At 40.0% G+C, this 17,857-nt stretch overlaps 1 protein-coding gene across 3 annotated transcripts in view; it reads left to right on the forward strand.

Moving 5' to 3' along the window:
- The first annotated feature begins 5,448 nt into the window (after positions 1-5,448).
- adgrd2 (adhesion G protein-coupled receptor D2) overlaps positions 5,449-17,857 on the forward strand; it is a 56,602-nt gene continuing 44,193 nt past the window's right edge. For 2 of the 3 annotated variants that reach the window (XR_015865487.1, XM_088413961.1), the window contains exons 1-5: positions 5,449-5,826; positions 6,001-6,058; positions 6,136-6,375; positions 6,471-7,094; positions 12,973-13,095. Coding sequence is in view for 2 of the 3 variants with exons in the window: in XM_088413961.1 (XP_088270087.1) it covers positions 5,782-5,826; positions 6,001-6,058; positions 6,136-6,375; positions 6,471-7,094; positions 12,973-13,095 (1,090 nt within the window). In the remaining variant the exon portion in view is untranslated. The remainder of the gene's footprint in view (positions 5,827-6,000; positions 6,059-6,135; positions 6,376-6,470; positions 7,095-12,972; positions 13,096-17,857) is intronic. The other variant, XM_088413972.1, reaches the window with a different exon arrangement.

The raw sequence follows: 17,857 nt of genomic DNA on the forward strand, positions 1-17,857 counted from the left end.
AATGCACTAATTGTTTCTGCCTAAAGCGTAAATAATGAATCACTATGTTGTCAAGTTTAGTAATAAGGGGATTAAAATAGAAACAAATATTTTCTACCTTGTCTTTAAAGGTGTACAATACCATACAGATGAAATTATTTGTAGAGCTACATTAAGAATGGCAAATCCATATTTGCAGTTATTTTAGTGAATGTAATATAAAAGTAATGCAATAGAAGTGTAATATAATACTTTGAAATGACAATAATATGAGATAAATAATGCCCAACACTAGTTAAAAACGTTATCAAAGATTTGCCTTTGGAAGTGTTGATGCTACAGTATTCACATGAACTAAAACTGAAATGCCTCAATGAGCATAAATGACAATATTTAAAGTATCTAAAAGCCAAGTAGCCAAAATCACAGTGATTCTAAGGTGTTTTTTTTTTTTTTTTTCTGCCGAGCACTGAGTTGACTCAGGTCAGTATTGTCTGACTCAAACTGAGGCCTAATTCTGTCTAAAGACAGCTCACACAGGACCGGCCCAATCCCATCTCCCTCTGTCACTTTTTTCTTTGTGTCATGCCAAGAGCCTATATCATTTATATGGCTGCTTTTAAATGCGGTCTCTGTGGCGACGACGTGACCCCTGTTGCTGTCGACAAGGCCGTGAGTAGCTGTGCTGATTGATGGCGCAGAGCTAGCTATAAAGGCTATCTGCTCCTGCCAGATTAGGACAGGCAAACATGGCCCCTGATTGCTGACCAGCCAAGAATGTTACGTTACAGCATTCCGCCATTTTCTTACCTCAGATTTACAGCATCTCTTTAGCATGGAAGAAACTACTGTACATACTGTCAGATGTGCTGTCGGATAGAAAACTCTGAGGCTTTGGGCAAAAATTGGCAAACACATAGTTTATTATTGTGTCCCATGATTATTCATGAACAATAGTATTACAAGTTCTACATACCAAATAGCCAGTATTCGTACTGTGTGGTATCAAATGGAGCAAAGTCCTGCTGGGCTGGTTTAAAACATGCAGAGGAGGCTGAAATAAAATTGGTGGGGGCGATTTTATTTCGGTTCTAGTCTCTGCTTGGCCATTCTGGGAAAAGCCTCCATTCCTTGCTCTGCATGTAGGTCATTGGTCTTTTGTGTGCAACGATGCAAGCCTCCCAAGTGTTTGACGTTTCCATACCATCCTTACAATCTGCAGGTTGTCATGGAAATACACTGGGTGGCAGAAGCAGCAGAATTACAGTGGAGGAAAAGGAGAAGCAAAGGGAGGGAGGTCAATTAGTCTGCTTTCCTTTGTTATCTGGCTCAATGCGGCAAAGTCTGTTGATTAAATGAGCTCTGACCAAAGTTTGTTGACTTCAGGCTAAAAGCAGGACAGATTACTCAAATGGCCGGGAAAAAACACACAGGCTCCTTGTTAAAAACGCTTGCATGTGCTAAAGCACATGGATTTAAAGTTGTTAGATTTATGTGACTTTACTAAGTGTTGACAACAGTTCCCTAACGCCTGTTGAAGGCAGTAGATCTACTCGAGTGTGTTGAAAGAAGCGTAAAATCATCAGGCAGGTTAAAGTGTTTTGAACTGCTGAAAACACTCCAAACTCAAAGATCCTAAGCACATAGTACAAGAACACACATATGTGTTCATACAGTTGGACATATAATACTTCTTAAAATTTTGGATCCATTCTTTTGAAAAATCCTGCACTCTATATTAATATTTAAGTCATCAACATTATTTAGGGATATTGATTTATATTTTTAGGAAAGCTATTTATGAACAGTACGACCCTTGTGAGGATAAGTGGCTATAGATGATGGATGGATGGATGGAGAATTGAACATTACGCTTATATTTAAACTTATGTTGCGTTCACACCGAACGCAAGCAGGGTGAAAAAGGGGTCCGTTTTGTATTGTAGTCAATGGCGTTCGCGCGACAGGAAGGAGCGTCAGGCAACACGATGGATGCGTATGGAGCGACGCCATGCAAAGCCGTGCAGCGCATAATTTCGCCTGTCGGGTGAAGTTAAAAAAATTTAACTTCTGTCACGTGTTGCCTCGTGACTGCCAATCAACTTTAGAAACGTATAACGTGTCACACAGGGGGCAGGAATGAATCATGATGAGCGCTTTGCGGTCCCTGGGAGCTATCCTACACGGCCAGCTGAGCTTTCAATACAAAACGGAGCCAAGCAAGAGCACTTACCTGGCTTGTCGAAAGGCGGAAGCAAGAACTTGGGACAACTTGCATGTGCAGCGTTTGCTTCACTTATCAGCTCTTGAACCGTAGTTACAGTGCTAAGAAGCTAAGGATAGTGCAGCATTGTCAGCTCAGTATTTAGCACAGTATCGGCATTGAAACGTTTTTTTTTTTTTTTGGCATACGATAATTGTCGCAAAGCGAGGAACACGCAGTGTAAAAAAGAAGAATAAAGTTGCTGTCGAAGAAAATATTGGCTCTGCTACTACCCAGAAAAGTGAAAGTTCTCAATAATGCTCTCCTTTATGGATCCACTGTAAAGTGCACAGCTATCTAGCTCCCCACCTCTCGCGCAACAAAAAGTGACTTCAAAATGCCTCACGTAGACCGTAAACGACGCACTTTGTCGCGTTTGTTGTAAATGCAGTTTAGACGCCCGATATACGTACCTGCTCAGTGTGACCAGCATGGATGTTTTTTTTCTTTTGGTATCTTTCTAGACTTTGAACAAGCAAAATTAGGCATAAGAAGGTCTTTGTGCCAATGAGGGGTATTTGAAATAAAGCCTAGGGGTTTTAAGAGCAAAATAAGCTTGACATTGAAGAAGTAGACAAATCGAATATAATAGAATTTTCAAAAGAGAGCCCTATGAAACCCTGTGGTCATTTAGGGCTGTATGAATAAACTTGACTTAATTACTTTTAAATCTTTGCCACGATCCTTTTTGTCAGTGCAATAGACCTACATAGTACTGTTTACTGAATGCCACAGGCTTCAGGTGATGTTAGTAATTAATGCATATTATTTTATTGTGTCTGAACTTGTTCTACTGTAAATTCTAATTTGTTCCATTCACTTTGAACAACTTTGAAGAAAATAATAAAGTTAAGCTTGCCTTCTCATTGCAAGAAATTCTTGGCATGGAAGGAGAAATTGTTTTGTTCAAAGTGGGAGGCGCACGAAGGAGAGGCATGTGTTGGCACTGAATAAGCCAGAAAAAGGGCTTTCGACACTGGGGCCCTGTCTAGTTTCTGGAACGTCAAGGAGATACTGATGGAATACTAATGGTTAGCTCTATTTCACTCAGTCCGTGCCTCGTTCAGGTTACAACAATATTTCAAAGAATGACTCTGGCAGTGTCTTGACAAAGACTCTGAAGTACATTGCTTCTTCGAATAACTGTTTGGTGCCCCTACGGACCATATGTGTAGCCTGGAGATAGCTGACAAGCGATGGGACATGGGACATTTGCTAAGAATGTTATAGAAGTGATTTTGCTATTGCACGATGATATAGATAGTGATCCCTTCCGACTTACAAAAGTAACTATATTACTGCCATAATATAACCTATATATACATATACATATAACCTGCCATATACAATATATATATATATATATATATATATATATATATATATATATATATATATATATATATATGCACACTGCAATTAGATTTAAAGTCACTGGAAAGACCAAAAGGTACAGAGTTAGACTTTCAAAGAGAGATTTTTTTTTCTGTGAGAGACTATAAATGGTGGAGTGGAAATTGTATTTTCTGCATGTCCCCACCTGTTTTTTTTCTGGGTTCTCTAGTTTCCTTTCACATAGACAAAAGAAATGCTTGGGAGGTGTATTGGACACTCCAAATCCCGCTTCGGTTTGTTTGTGAGTGAGGAATGGTTGTCCATGTTTGTGTAGAGCTCTGTGTGCTCTACACTTGGCTGGCAACCAGTTCAGGGTGTACCCAACCTGCTGCTCAAAGACAGCTGGCATAGGCACAAGCTAGCCTGTGACCCTTGTGAGGATGAGCGGTTATAAAAATGGATGGATGGAAGACGTACAGTATTTTTCAGAGTATAAGGCGACTTCCATATTAGCTGACATCCCCCCGCATTACTTCAATTTGGGTGCATTTTACACAATGCAAGTGTAATTCTACCCCTGTCTTTAATGGTTACAAGATCATGGCTGTCCCATTATAACACATGGTGCGTGTTATTGAAATAACGGTTCCTTTTGACTAATTTCTACATCATATATCGAGTACCATATTGCTCCAGTTATGTGGGGGACAAGACTACAAGACAAGACTGCAAGGCAGTGTACAGTATGCGTACTATAGACACAAATGATGGAAAGAAAGTTGCAATAACAAACTTATTTGCAGTTTCAATGCTTTATCTTTTTTTTACACAACTTAATATTAATTTGTCTAAAAGCCCTAAAAGTCATCATCACTATTTCACACACCAAATAGCTCCTCCCATTTAACACACAGACATCCTGGTCTTCAGAGATTATTTGCTGACCATCTTGATTGTGACTATTGTGAGGTCAGAGCGCCCCCCCCGCCACCTGCCGACATTCATACTGGCTTGTACAAGGGCTGAAGGAGACAAGTCAAGGAGAGCCTCAGTGTTGACAACAAACATGCAATAAGGCGGTGCTTCACGAAAGTGCATTTTTGCGGCGTTCGCTCTTAAAAGGAGGCATACCAAAGTATATCGAATTCCAGGTATATAAAATCGTTTGAAGCCTTGTAAATGACATATTACTAATTTTGCATTCAAATTAAGGTTTTTCAAACACAGACGTGGGAAAAAATTGGTCTGTTTTAAGTAATGCAGTTATAAGTCAACACCCCCCCCCCCCCCTCCCGGAAAAATACAACGCATAGCAATTAATCATGGAAACTAGTTAAACACTTGTAGTTGAGAACACTATTAATATAATAATAAGCAAAGACTGCATTAGCAAATCTGCTATTTCAGAAATGCACCAGTACTCAAGATGTAGCTCTGAGCTAAGGAAAGGTTGACCACTGATCATCATTGGAAGAGGGATTAATCATTCAAAAATGGAACCAGAACTATCTAAAATGTTAAGCATTAATTTTCTGTCCGCTAAAATGGATAGCAGTAAACCAGATGTTTTGATTCACTTGAAGTCTTATAGAAGTAATAAATAAGAACTGTGTGGTAAAGATGTCCGCTTCCTTGCTGCTGTTGATGAACTCTCATTGCCAAATACGAGACACTGCTTGCGTAAATAGGGTCTTTGGGAAAAAAAAAAAAAAAACTGTTCGCATTTACATGACAAAGCTTAGATTGCTTCAGGGTGCTAGAGAAGGAGGGGAATGGTTTCTGGAGAGAGGGAGGAGAGATGAGAGAAGAGGGACATGTCCCTCTTTACACAGACGGTGGAATTGCTGATTGTCTGCCAGTTTTGAGACCTCTGCTGGATATGCTGGACATAGAAGCAAAGGTTCTTGATAATGAGTGGATGGATTTACCTTCAACTATCCTATACATGTGGATTTTGTTTCCAGATTACTTAGGGAGTGACATTCAGCCATATTTGCTGAACAACCCGGGTTTAAGTCTTACCTTTCCAGAGATTACAATTTTTTTAAACACACCGTCGTTCTGTGGTTTTCTTTGATACTGTAAAGTAATGAAATAGCTGTTCCAAAATTCGTTTTTGAAACATTTTTTTCTTCGTTATTTGTGAAACCAGGACCAAGTTGGACAAAGAATTTGTTTTAACTGGACATTACACTGACATAGAGATGACTGGAGCTGTGCATGTTGGACTAATACTGTTTTCTGTTGTGGTAATAACCTTTCTATCTTATTCTCCATAGTATAAAATCTTTATCCAGAGAATCTGTTTCTCTTGTGTAAGCATGAAAAATGATTTTTGAAGGAAAACAAGTCAGGATTTTTACATTGGTAAGTGATAGAAAATGATAAACTACATGTCTAACAAACTTGGCTTTTCCCTGTAGATTGTGTGTGAGACTGAGCCAACACATGTTGGAACCGACAAAGTGGGCGATTTATATGGTGAGTCACTGTTTGTTTTCTAAATATCCTTGATATTTGTTGCATGTACTACATAAACCAAAAATCTGACTCCCCAGAACTGTCCAGATTGGTTCACTTATCCTCACACTGGGCATTAGTTCTGGTCAATGACTCAGTAGACTTTTCCAGGGCTGAAAGCTCCTGCAGAAGTCAGTTCAGCTCACTTGCCACCTTGGACCAATTGGAGGTCCGAGAGGGGGCATTGGAGTTAATGCGTCAGGCCGGGCTCCTGTCACATGTCTGGATCAACAATCCCCCCAAATTGCCATCCAAGCCCTTGCCCCTTTCCCAGCAATGTGAGTGAGCTCAGTGGCAGAGTACAATGACTATATCTGCAGCAAATGCATGAAGGCTGTAAAACTGAAAAACAATTCCTATGCTTTTTTTTTAGATTTGCAGTTTTCAGCTCTAAACTTCCCAAAAACATCCAGAGAAGGGTTCGCCCGCGTCAATAGGCCCTTCCCTGCTCTATCATCACTCAGTGTGTGTGTTCGTATTCAGTGGGACCCAGAGTGGAATGAAGTGTCCACCATCTTCTCCTATGCTGCTCGTGTCTTTACCAATGAATTCCTACTTCGAGGTCAGGGAGATATGCAGGGACGAGTCCTACTGGCACTTATTGTCCATGGGAAACACCTTCCATATAAAGCATATTTTCCAAACGATGGTCGATGGCATCACATCTGTGTTTCTTGGAGCAGCAGTCTATGGGCTATATATGTGGATGGTGAAAGGAAGGACATGGGATCAGGCTCAGACACTTCTCGAGATATTCATGCTGATGGGATACTTATTCTGGGTCAGGACCAGGACTCATTTGGAGGGAATTTCACTGAGCCCTTTTTTGGAAATATAACTGACTTAAACGTTTGGAATATTTCTCTGGAAAGCCGCCATGTCCGTGCTTTGAATGGATGCTCATCTGTGAATAAGGCCATGCTTTTCAGCTGGAACCTTGAGCATCTGATCAAGCACCCAGCTGTCAAGGAAGTCCAGGCCCTTCTGTTTTGTCCAGGTATGACCACATTAATATAGAGTATATTTTTACATTTTTAATATTATCTATTCTAAATTTTAGACAAGTTTGTGTACGCATACTTGCCTGGTACTGAAAAGTATGCAGAAAAGTCAAAGATTTGTACAGTACTTTAATACGTACTCTTAAACCAACACTTATATGACATAAATGTACGCTCTTCACTCTGGTAAGTTATACAAAATATCAAAAACTAACTGTATATCAAATTAACAGTGAGTATTTTCTACTTTCTTCCACAAAGTGCAGATAATTAGCCTAGCCTTGATCCAATTACAGAGAAAGGAAATGTTTTTGATTCATGCTTAGGTTTAATTCAAAAGAAGCACAGGACTTGTACATTAGCAATGTATAAATGAGTGTCCTTTCACAATGATAGAATTCAAGTATAAATGTTGAGACTACAAATATACGACTTTTATAGCAGTAGTATATGAGTATATGAGTGCACTAGTAGTACACTTCAAATATGAACCTGTAAACGAAACTGTGGATTACAGCAGTGGTCCCCAACCCACAGTCCGCGGACCAGTCCGTGGATCAACTGGTACTGGGCCGCGTTGGTTGCACCCGAAATAATGTTTTGGAGATGATTTAGTTTAATGGTACGTGCACACCGAACGCAAACGAAGTGAAAAAGCGGAGAGTTTTGTACTTGTAGTCAATGGAGTTCGCGTGACTGGGCGCGAATGCATGTCCGGCGACGCGATGGACGCGAATGGAGCGACGCGAATGGCCACACACGGTCACGAGAAGCTAAATTTCGCCTTTCGCATGAAGTTAATTTTTTTTTTTACTTTTTCCGCGTTTCGCGTCGCGACAGCCAATCAACTTCGGGAACATTCAACGGCTCACGCAGGGGGCATGAATGAATCATGGCAGCCGCTTTGCGGTCACCGGGAGCGATCCAACACGGCCAGCTGAGCTTTCAATACAAAACAGAGCCAAGCAAGAGCATTCACCTGGCTTGTAGAAAGGCGGAAGCGAGAACTTGGGACAACTGGTATGTGCAGTGTTTGCTTCACTTAACAGCTGTTGAACCGTAGTTACTGTGCTAAGCTAAAGATAGCGCAGTATTGTCAGCACAATATTTAACACGGTCTCGGCCACTGCGAGATTGCGACATTGAAAACTTTTGGCGCCGCCTCTGGTCGCTGTTGATCTTACATATATCACATACATAGTGAGAAGGATGATGTGGCTTTTGAAAAAGCCAGCACCCCCCCAGGTTGGGGACCACTGGATTAAAGGATTAGGTTAAATTCTGCAATTTGCTACGTTTTTATTCAGTTGTTCGGACAGCAGCAATGGAACAACTTGCCAAGATGCATAAGACCTTATGAAATGCTACGGAAGCTCACCACTGTTTAGGAAAAAGAATCAAAATACTGTACATATATTTTAGACTGGTAGACTTGACACATAGAGCCTTCACTCAGAACGGAATGGCCTCTCTTATGGCCCTGAGTATAAAATGACTTGCAGCTTGTTTCATAACTGCATATTTGATTATTCTAACAACCATCTGTGTCAAAATCACCAAAAGCTATGAGTTAAAAAGAACTTGGAGCAGACGCAACAAGATAGTGGCTATATGCACTTCACTAGTCAAGCAAGGCTTGTTCTTGCTAATCTGACCATGGTCTCTGCAGCAATACAGTATACAAAATGCGGGATGCTTGCCCCAAGGACTTATTATTATAACGTTACAAGACCAGAGTGTGTAATAACTGTCCCAGAGGCCACTATTTACAACAAAAAATGCAACATGAAATTCTATTTAAGGTAGGACAAAAAAAGGTCAACTATTCCACAGTTAAAACAATGCAGCTGGCTTCACTCTGAATGGCTGCCATGTTGAAAAGTAGGGGTGGGAGTCCTTGATTGTCTTACAATTCGATTCCAATTGGAGTCTCCAATTCAATTCAGAATCGATTTTCGGTTCAAAACAATTTTCAATTCAATCAATCAATCAAATTGTATTTGTATAGCCCTAAATCACCGTCTCAATGTTTGTGTTTGTGCATCCATTCCAAAACAGGCTACGAGGTGACGTCATGGCACAGTGTGCCGCCGAAAACCGTCAGGAAGCTTATTGATTTAATTTTAAACATATTGACTTAGGGACATATTATATTGATTTAGATCCTACAAATTGATAACCCTGATACTTATGAGAATTGTTTTTTGTTTTGTTTTTTTGGCCACACCCCTGTTGAAATGGGTGTATCCTAATTGTCCCAATGGTTATAGCCCCAATTATAATATGACATTTTTGACTTGTTTCATACCTGCGTGTCTGATGTTTGTAGCGAGCCAATCTGCATCAAAATCACTAAAGAATCCAAAGAGTCCGGAGCAAAGTTTGGCTGTTTTATGTGCGAAAGATGAAAATCAAATTAGCTTAGTCCATCCATCCTCATGGAGGCATCTTAACTAGATGCCGGAACCGCTTTAACTGGCTCATCTCAACAGGGAGGAGCAGCGGCTCAACACTGAGCTCCTCCCGGACAACCGAGCTTCTCACCCTATCTCTAAGGGAGAGCCTGGACATCTTGCAGAGGAAACTAATTTCCGCCACTTGTATTTGGGATCTTGTTCTTTCGGTCACGACTCACAGCTCGCAACGATTGGTGAGGGCTGGAACGTAATCAACCTATAAATGGAGAGCTTTGCCTTTGGCCTTAGACATTTATTTACCACAACAAACAGTCAAAGTCAAAGTCAATTTTATTGTCAATTTCTTCACATGTGCTTAACATACAAAGGAATCGAAATTGCGTTTCTCACTATCCTCTGCGTTTTACATGTACAATAACAAAGTGCAGGTGCGCAAGACGAGACAAACCTAAAAACTAGATACTTATCTATAGTAATGTAAAGTGCAGTATGTTTGATCTACTTTGCCTAGTGTTGCTAAACTAACAACTAAAACTAAAAACTAAATACGAAAAACCATGTATGGCAAGAGTACCCCAAGACAAGACATAAGTAGCAGCATATGACAGGACAATCCAACAGTACGAGACAAAGCAGGACAACTCTGGCTGTGGTTGTCCCAGTTGTGTGCATTTGAGGTAGTTGTTATAGTTCTAAGTGTAATCGCAAGTGTAGTGCAATAGAAGTATAATTATACATAAACATGGCAGCAGCTGTCTGTGCAAATTTTGCAAGTGCATGAGTAAAGTTTGAGTTTAGGTGGGGGGCCAGCTAGGTGTTTCTTCTGGCTGGGGCTGAATGTGAGAGAGAGGAGTGGAGAGAGAGAGAGTTCAGCAGTTTCATGGGTGGGTGGGGGGGAGAGTTCAGCAGTTTCACGGCCTGGTGGATGAAGCTGTTCCTGAGTCGGGTGGTGCGGGAGCGGAGGCTCCTGTACCTCTTTCCAGAGGGCAGGAGGCTGAACAGACTGTGTGCAGGGTGGCTTGTTTCGGTGACAATCGTGACGGCTTTGCGGCCGAGGTGGGTGGTGTACAGGTCTTGCAGGCAGGGGAGCGGAGTACCAATAATCCTCTCAGCTGTCCTCACGATGCGTTGTAGAGCCTTCCTGTTGTAGTCGGTGCAGCTCCTGCCCCACACGGTGATGCAACTGGTGAGGATGCTTTCGATGGTTCCTCTGTAGAATGTGGTCATGATGGGTGGCGCGGCACTTGCCCGCTTCAGTTTGCGCAGGAAGTAGAGACGCCGCTGTGCTTTCTTGGCCAGAGATGCAGTGTTGGTGGTCCAGGAGAGGTCATCGCTGATGTGCACCCCCAGGAACTTGGTGCTGCTCACCCTCTCCACTGCAGCACCATCGATAGTCAGTGGGGGGGGTTGGATGTGGCCTCTCTGGAAGCTGACAACCGATTTATTAGAGTCAAATGATTAAAAGGATTTCTAAATTATACCCTTTTAATTTAGCATTAAAACAAGAAAAGGTCACAAATGTGGAGCAAAAAAAATAAATAAATCTTTCATGCTGACAAACAGTCCTGTATTTGAAACCATTCTTCACACAGGTCAAGCGTGCTCACCATATATGGAATAAGATGGCTGTCCAAAAGACATATGCATGTTTGAAAATTCTTACTATCAAATATGTTGAATTTGAATTGTTTTTGTATGAGTACCACTCTAAATTGTGTTGAGTTTCCCAATTGAAAACTCGTTTGCCCGACTATGACGGCGTGAGACACCACATCACATCTTTGTATGGAACTCCCCTTGGGATGTATGGATCTGGTCCTTTGCATTTGTGGATCTGAGTCTTTGGATTTGAGTTGAATATGCAAATCGAGATGATGTCACGCCAAGCTACCAGCAAAGTCAGTTGATCTTTTTAAGTCTTTCACGACGCGCATGTGTAGAGCAGATAAATGACCGAACGCCAACTGAACGCCAGACAGAAACTTTCAATACCTCAATACCAGGCTTCAATCTTAAGGACTATGCATGCACATTTTTAGTAATGCTCAATTAATGCTTTTATGGGCCCTTCAGGGCCAATTTGTTGAAAAATTGAATAATTTTGGGAAGCTTCTGTAACAGCTAGTGAGCTCTGCTGGCAAAAACAAGCACTGCAGTTGATACGGATCCCTTTTAATTGCACACATGAATGCCAGGTGGAATCTTGTTATGAAATGAAGATGAATTAACTACAAATAAACATTTCTATATTATTTATTGTTTACTTATTTATTGTTGGGTTTATGTGGCAGCTAATGTCTTAAAAAAATCATCGTGATGGGACAGTTTATAAATTGTAATGCTTTTAATACAATATATGGATTTGGAGTTACAGATCATTAGCTTGCAAGCTACAGTCATAAGCCTGTTAATTCTAAACAGTAGAAAGTACAGATATCTGTTTTTAAGTGTAAGCGACAACATTTAAAAATTGTCAGAAAATTAAAAGCTCTAAATTACTTGCAGGCATTTTTTACTTTCCTTTCACTCTTAACCAGGGATAGCACTACGCTGGGGCTACAGCCCTGCCACAAATCTATTTAGCCATATTTTAGGCTCTCCAGCATTTTTTTTTTCAAATCAAAAATGTATTTTTTTTTCCTCATGCTTCTCATGCCCAGGAGAGAACATTAATCATGGAGGTTTCCCTGCTCTTTAAAAAAATCACACGGAGAAAGACATCACTAGATCGACAACTGACATTTTTAGATTCACAGTACATTCTAATTTCCTTAAATAAGAACAGTAATGATGTGAGAAGAATCTGAGAATGAGCATCACCCAAAGCCAGCATGATGGCAAGTTACCAACTAATGTTAGAAGACCACCTTGACTCAACTGAGAAATTGACATGACATGACATGGACAATATATGGCCTGAAATAGTAATGTATTTCTGCTTTTGGTCATTTGTTTTCCAAAAAATAAAAACGTTTCGTCTTTCTGTATTTTTGTTTGTGAAATATTAATTTGCTTCGTCTTTTGGTAATTTGTTTACACGATTTGTTTATTTGCACTTCAGGGCCTTCATATGAAATAACCAACAAAGTTTTCAGAATTTGACCAATGCAGTTGTTTATGGGAACCGCAGCTTTGTTGGTCAGCTAAACAATCAATGAAACTGGTGACTGAGTACACCTTACAAGCTCCATCCTCGTAGTAGCATTACATATATTGTGTCGTGAAATCCATGTGACATGGTAGGCATTATTGTCCAGGGATCAAATCAAGACAACACATGTCCTGTATAGAACTTATTTTTTCCAACCCTGTTTTAATAACATTAACGATGGGTAATTTTGACAACGACCCCATATTTTTGTGTTTGTTTTATTGAGTTTTCTGCATTAAGATTGACTTGTTTCTTCTGAGCACTGACAATGTCGACTTGTCTTATCCTAATGGGCACTGTGAGCAGCAAAACACCAGAAGATGGCGCTGCAAGGCTGCAGAACGCTTCAGATCCAATCAGATCAGCCTCCACTAACGAGTCTGTTGGACTGCTCTGAGCCACTGCCATTTATCTGCGTGAGTAGTAGAGGTATGTCTTATTTAAAACGTTATTTCAATTTCAGAGGTGAATGTGGCTCATGAACCAATTTGTCAACAGACAAGTATTTATTACTTTGATTTGCTTAATTAGAACCGTCGCCTTATTTTATCATTATTTGTATAGCACTTTCACAACGGCTGGAGAAAAATATCTGCGATTAAAATAGTACAGTTATAGTAATTTAATTAATATGACAATATATCACTGCCTGTCCATCTGGAGGTAATATTTTAGTAGGATTAAAAAAATGTAAACAAATTGCATATGCAGTCATTTTTTGTGCTTTTAAATATGTCTTAAAATATTTTGTTAACAAATGTATAAGTTTAATTTTGTTCTCTTTGCTTTGCTTCTCTTTGCATTTTCTTTTTAAAAAGTGTTAAAGCTGCTGAAGCACATTGAGTTGGTTTGTATATGGAATGTGCTACATAATAGAAACAGCCTTGCCTCTCTCAAAGTTTATAATTATATATACAGTAACAGCTTTTCGGTTAAGTGTAATGAAAGCATAAATATCACATGTTTGAACAAATATAATACAAGTTTCAATGTCGCAATCAAGTGGCCAATACCATGCTAAATACTATACTGTCAGTGCTGCGCAATCGTTAGCTTAGCACAGTAACTACGGTTCAACAGTTGTTAAGTGAAGCAAAAACTGCACATAGCGGTTATCCATGGTTCTCGCTTCTGCCTTTCTACAAGCCAGGTGAGTGCTCTTGCTTGGCTCTGTTTTGTATTGAAAGCTCAGCTGGCCGTGTTGGATAGCTCCCGGTGACCGCAAAGCAGCCGCCATGATTAGTTCCTGCCCCCTGCTTAAGACGTTGAACGTTTCCGAAGCTGATTGGCTGACGCGACGCCACACGCGACAAAAGTTCAATTTTTTGAAATTTAAATGACAAACATGAGTGTGAGGCCACACATGCTTAAGTCCTCAAATACAAAAAAAATGTGTTGGGCCTTTAAATCAATTAAATTAATCGCACTGGTCCATGTCTTCTTTAATACCCTCAGGCCAAGTTGGTTTGAACTGGATTTTTTAGGCATAAACTATAGTTTATGCAGTCAGCACATGATTTGATCCATATATAAGGCGCACCGTATTATAAAGTGCATTGTCAGTATTTAAAAAAAAAAAAAATCAGGCTTTTGGGTGTGCCTTATAGTGTGGAAAATATGGTACTCAGTTGGTTCACTCAATTTAACATCTTTCTCCATTGCTTTATGGCACAAAAATATCTACTGTCATGCACTATGTACTATAAAGGTGCAGTAATTTAGCAGATAAACCTGCAAGTCAGTTGGCTTATATTTCAGCTAGCAATAAAGGGCCGTGGCACGGTGACGTACATCTGACATAATGTCTAACTACGGCAAGCCTTTTCAGCATTATATCATATACAGTGGTACCTCGGTACTCGACCATAATCCGTTCTGAGGTGGTGGTCGAGCACCGATTTGTTCGAACACCGAAAGCAATTTTCCCATAAGAAATAATGGAAAGTATGTGTGCACAAGTAAATGTGCACAAGCAGTACATGATAAAGATAAAGATAAATAAAGCATTATAAACCATTTTGTATAATTTACTTACGTTTTGGAGAGTGGTTGATGGCATACAGGAATGGATGTGGAGAGGACGGGAGGGAGTTACTCCTTCCATGATGACGCTAGCTAACTGCGACGCGAGGTACACCGCGTTCATATTTTGCTATAATTTCCTTCTTCGGTTCAATAGTGGTCCTCATTGTTTTCCTCTTTGCCTTCCCCTTATCACTGTCTTTCTTTGGACCCATTATTAAGGGCTAGAGCAACACGAAAAAGTTTAAATTCGGGAAGAAATACTCGAACAAACGTTTTACTCCGCTGGCGGTCTGAGTTGAACTGGCGCTTACCCGCTGGCCGAGAAGGGCCGAGGAGTGCGTTCGGCTCGGCTCGGCTCGGCTCGGCTAGTCGAGAACCGAAAATCTGTTTGAGGTCCGATGCATTACCTACTTGAATTTTTTGGTCGAGCACCGATTTGGTCGAGTATAGAGGCGGTCGAGTACCGAGGTACCACTGTATATCATATATAACAGCCATTTGCATTTTTCACTAGTTCGGTCTCTGTCGGCACTAGTTGGACATACAGCCAAATCAGTTATTCGCTTTGTTGTACTAGTTGCACAAAAATGCCAACTAGTGGCTCATTTTCAACAAATAGTGGCACTTTTGTCCAACTAGTGCTGATGGATGTTTAACTAGTGACTAGAGAAACACACTTGTAGTGTCAATTTACCAGCTAGTCTGCTTTTTGATGCACTTGTGGCGCATGAGACCTAATTAGTTATGTTTAAAGTCTTAACTCTCTAACTAGTAAGACACAAAAGCATCAACATGTTAACTAGTCAAACATAGATTATTTTAACATGTTAACTAGTTAACTCTGATTTCCTCCACTGGTTTACTAGTGAGAGCTGGAACATTCATTAGTGACACTGGTGACAGACAAAATATTGACAAGTTAACTAGTGTGCTCCCCTACACCCCTTGATATCTAACTAGTGAGAGTCAAAATGCATTACTAGTTAACCAGTGATGGCCCAAATATCCACTAGTTCCACTAGTGTGACATTTTGTCTTCACTAGTTCCACTAGGAAGGGCCAAAACGTTCACTAGTGGAACTAGTGGATGCCAATGCACTCGCTTGTCAACTAGGTCTTGTCAAAAGGTCTTATTAGTTCAACTAGCTAACAAGTGATGCCCAAATGTTCACTAGTAGAACAAGTGAACCCCTTTTGCTCACCAGTTGCACCAAATGTTAATCAGGGGGCAGGAAAGAGGAAGATGACAACTCCTATTGGCTCTTTGATAAGCACTCCACCCAGCAAAACTTGAACCCTGTAAAGCTCTAGTCTGAGATTCCACAATTGTTTACTGCCCCAGCTAAATATCAATACAATATATTATATTATGTCACTATACTGTTTTTTTTTGTTTGTTTGTTTAGTTTTGTTGATTTTAAATTCTAAAATTCAAGGATATGTAATGATCTTTCGGTGAGCTCAAAAACGCAATGCCATTCCAAATAAAAGGCTATAAAAACGTAGCAATAATAATGTGGAGTATAACGTGGTCACACCTATACACAACAATCAACTAAAAATCAGTAACTATAAGAATAATAAATTACTAAAACTTCTTTAAAATGAACAATAACTACTCAAATCTCTGCCGGAGCAAACACTTTCATCAGCTTCACAGAGACTGTTCCACTGTATTTAAGCCATCCAGCAGTGGAAGAAGATCGACATTATAGTGACACAGGTTTCTTCAAACCTGGTCCTTGAGACCTACTTACCTGAATGTTTTTTTTTTTCTTCTGTCTCACATAATTAAAATAAATGGGCTTTTATCAGGCTTCTGCTGTAAACTGTGGTGTACATGCAGATCTGGGAGAGCTGGAGAATGTATCGCAGTGCAATTGGGGCAGTGGTGTATTTGTTGACATCAGCACCTCGTCATTCATTATCTTTACTGTGAAAAACAACAAAATAAATACAGTAAAATACAAAAACACAGCCCTGGCTCCTTAGTTTTGAATAGAACCAATTAATATGCCTACAATTTGAGGTTTCCACAGTCTTTATTGAAATTAGATTTTTTTGACAGCATGGGTTATCTTGGTTAGATGTTTTGGAAGAAATTCTGATTGTGGTTTCACCAATTCTTTTCACACAATTAATATCCAGACCAATTTAAAATACAGTACTGATGTAAAAATAATTAAATACACAAGAATTAGATACAACAAATTTATCAACAAATAAACAGTGTATATTAAAATATTTTGGGACAAATATCTCTATCACAGATATGATGATGACAAATGCTGTGCTTCTCCTCCTGATGTTCTTAAATGACAGCATTGTGCAGCTGAAGATGCCATCTGAAGGTCCAGAGTGAAGCTATTCCTGTGCTGTGGCGTCTTCCAGCAGTTGTCCCCACACTAAAAACAGCCCAACTGTTATTTCTAATGCACTGTCACAACAAAGTTGTACTCTATGTCAAAGGAAATAAAATAATTCAAACATACAAAAGCAACAAACAGTAATAAGGATATTATGTTTCAAAAACTGCACTTTTTATATTGCTTTTTAATGGCTAGAGATGCTCTCGGCGGCTCCTGAGAGCGTCGACTAACCCGTCAAAACAGGACACCCACATCGCCGCAATCTTGGGAGAAAGTTTATAAACAGACTTTATCTTGATAAATTGACGGCATATTTGACTTTTACACAACTACTGTCTTCCCTAAAATAATCGCAGAACTACATCTTGTAAGACAATATTATTTACAAATGAAAACAAAACGAGCGTTACCTCGGGCAAATAATCGTTCAACTACATTTTGTATGAATAAAAACCAAACAAGCCTTACCTCTGAAAGGCATTTCCTTTGACTTTGTCTTTGGATGCCACCAACTGCATCATGATTGGCTGCCGTCCTTACCGATGCATCCTGGATACTTATCGAAGGAGCGACAACGCGTCCTGTGGACCTTTGAGCATTTAATCAGGCTTTGCATGCTCGTAGGCTTGATATCTTAGTGCTTGTTATTTAACAAGTAAGCTCCATTTGCCCACTATTCAGCTTACATGTTTACAAGTAGGCGCTCATAGTGCTTTTTAGTAGACAAGAAACCTCCAGTTGCCCACTTTTCAGCTTACATGTTTACAAGTAAGGTAAAAAAAATGCTCACTAGTTCA

The sequence above is a fragment of the Hippichthys cyanospilos genome, chromosome 1, assembly GCF_059441005.1.
Source record: "Hippichthys cyanospilos isolate Australia breed blue-spotted pipefish chromosome 1, RoL_Hcya_1.0, whole genome shotgun sequence".
Lineage (NCBI taxonomy): Eukaryota > Metazoa > Chordata > Actinopteri > Syngnathiformes > Syngnathidae > Hippichthys > Hippichthys cyanospilos.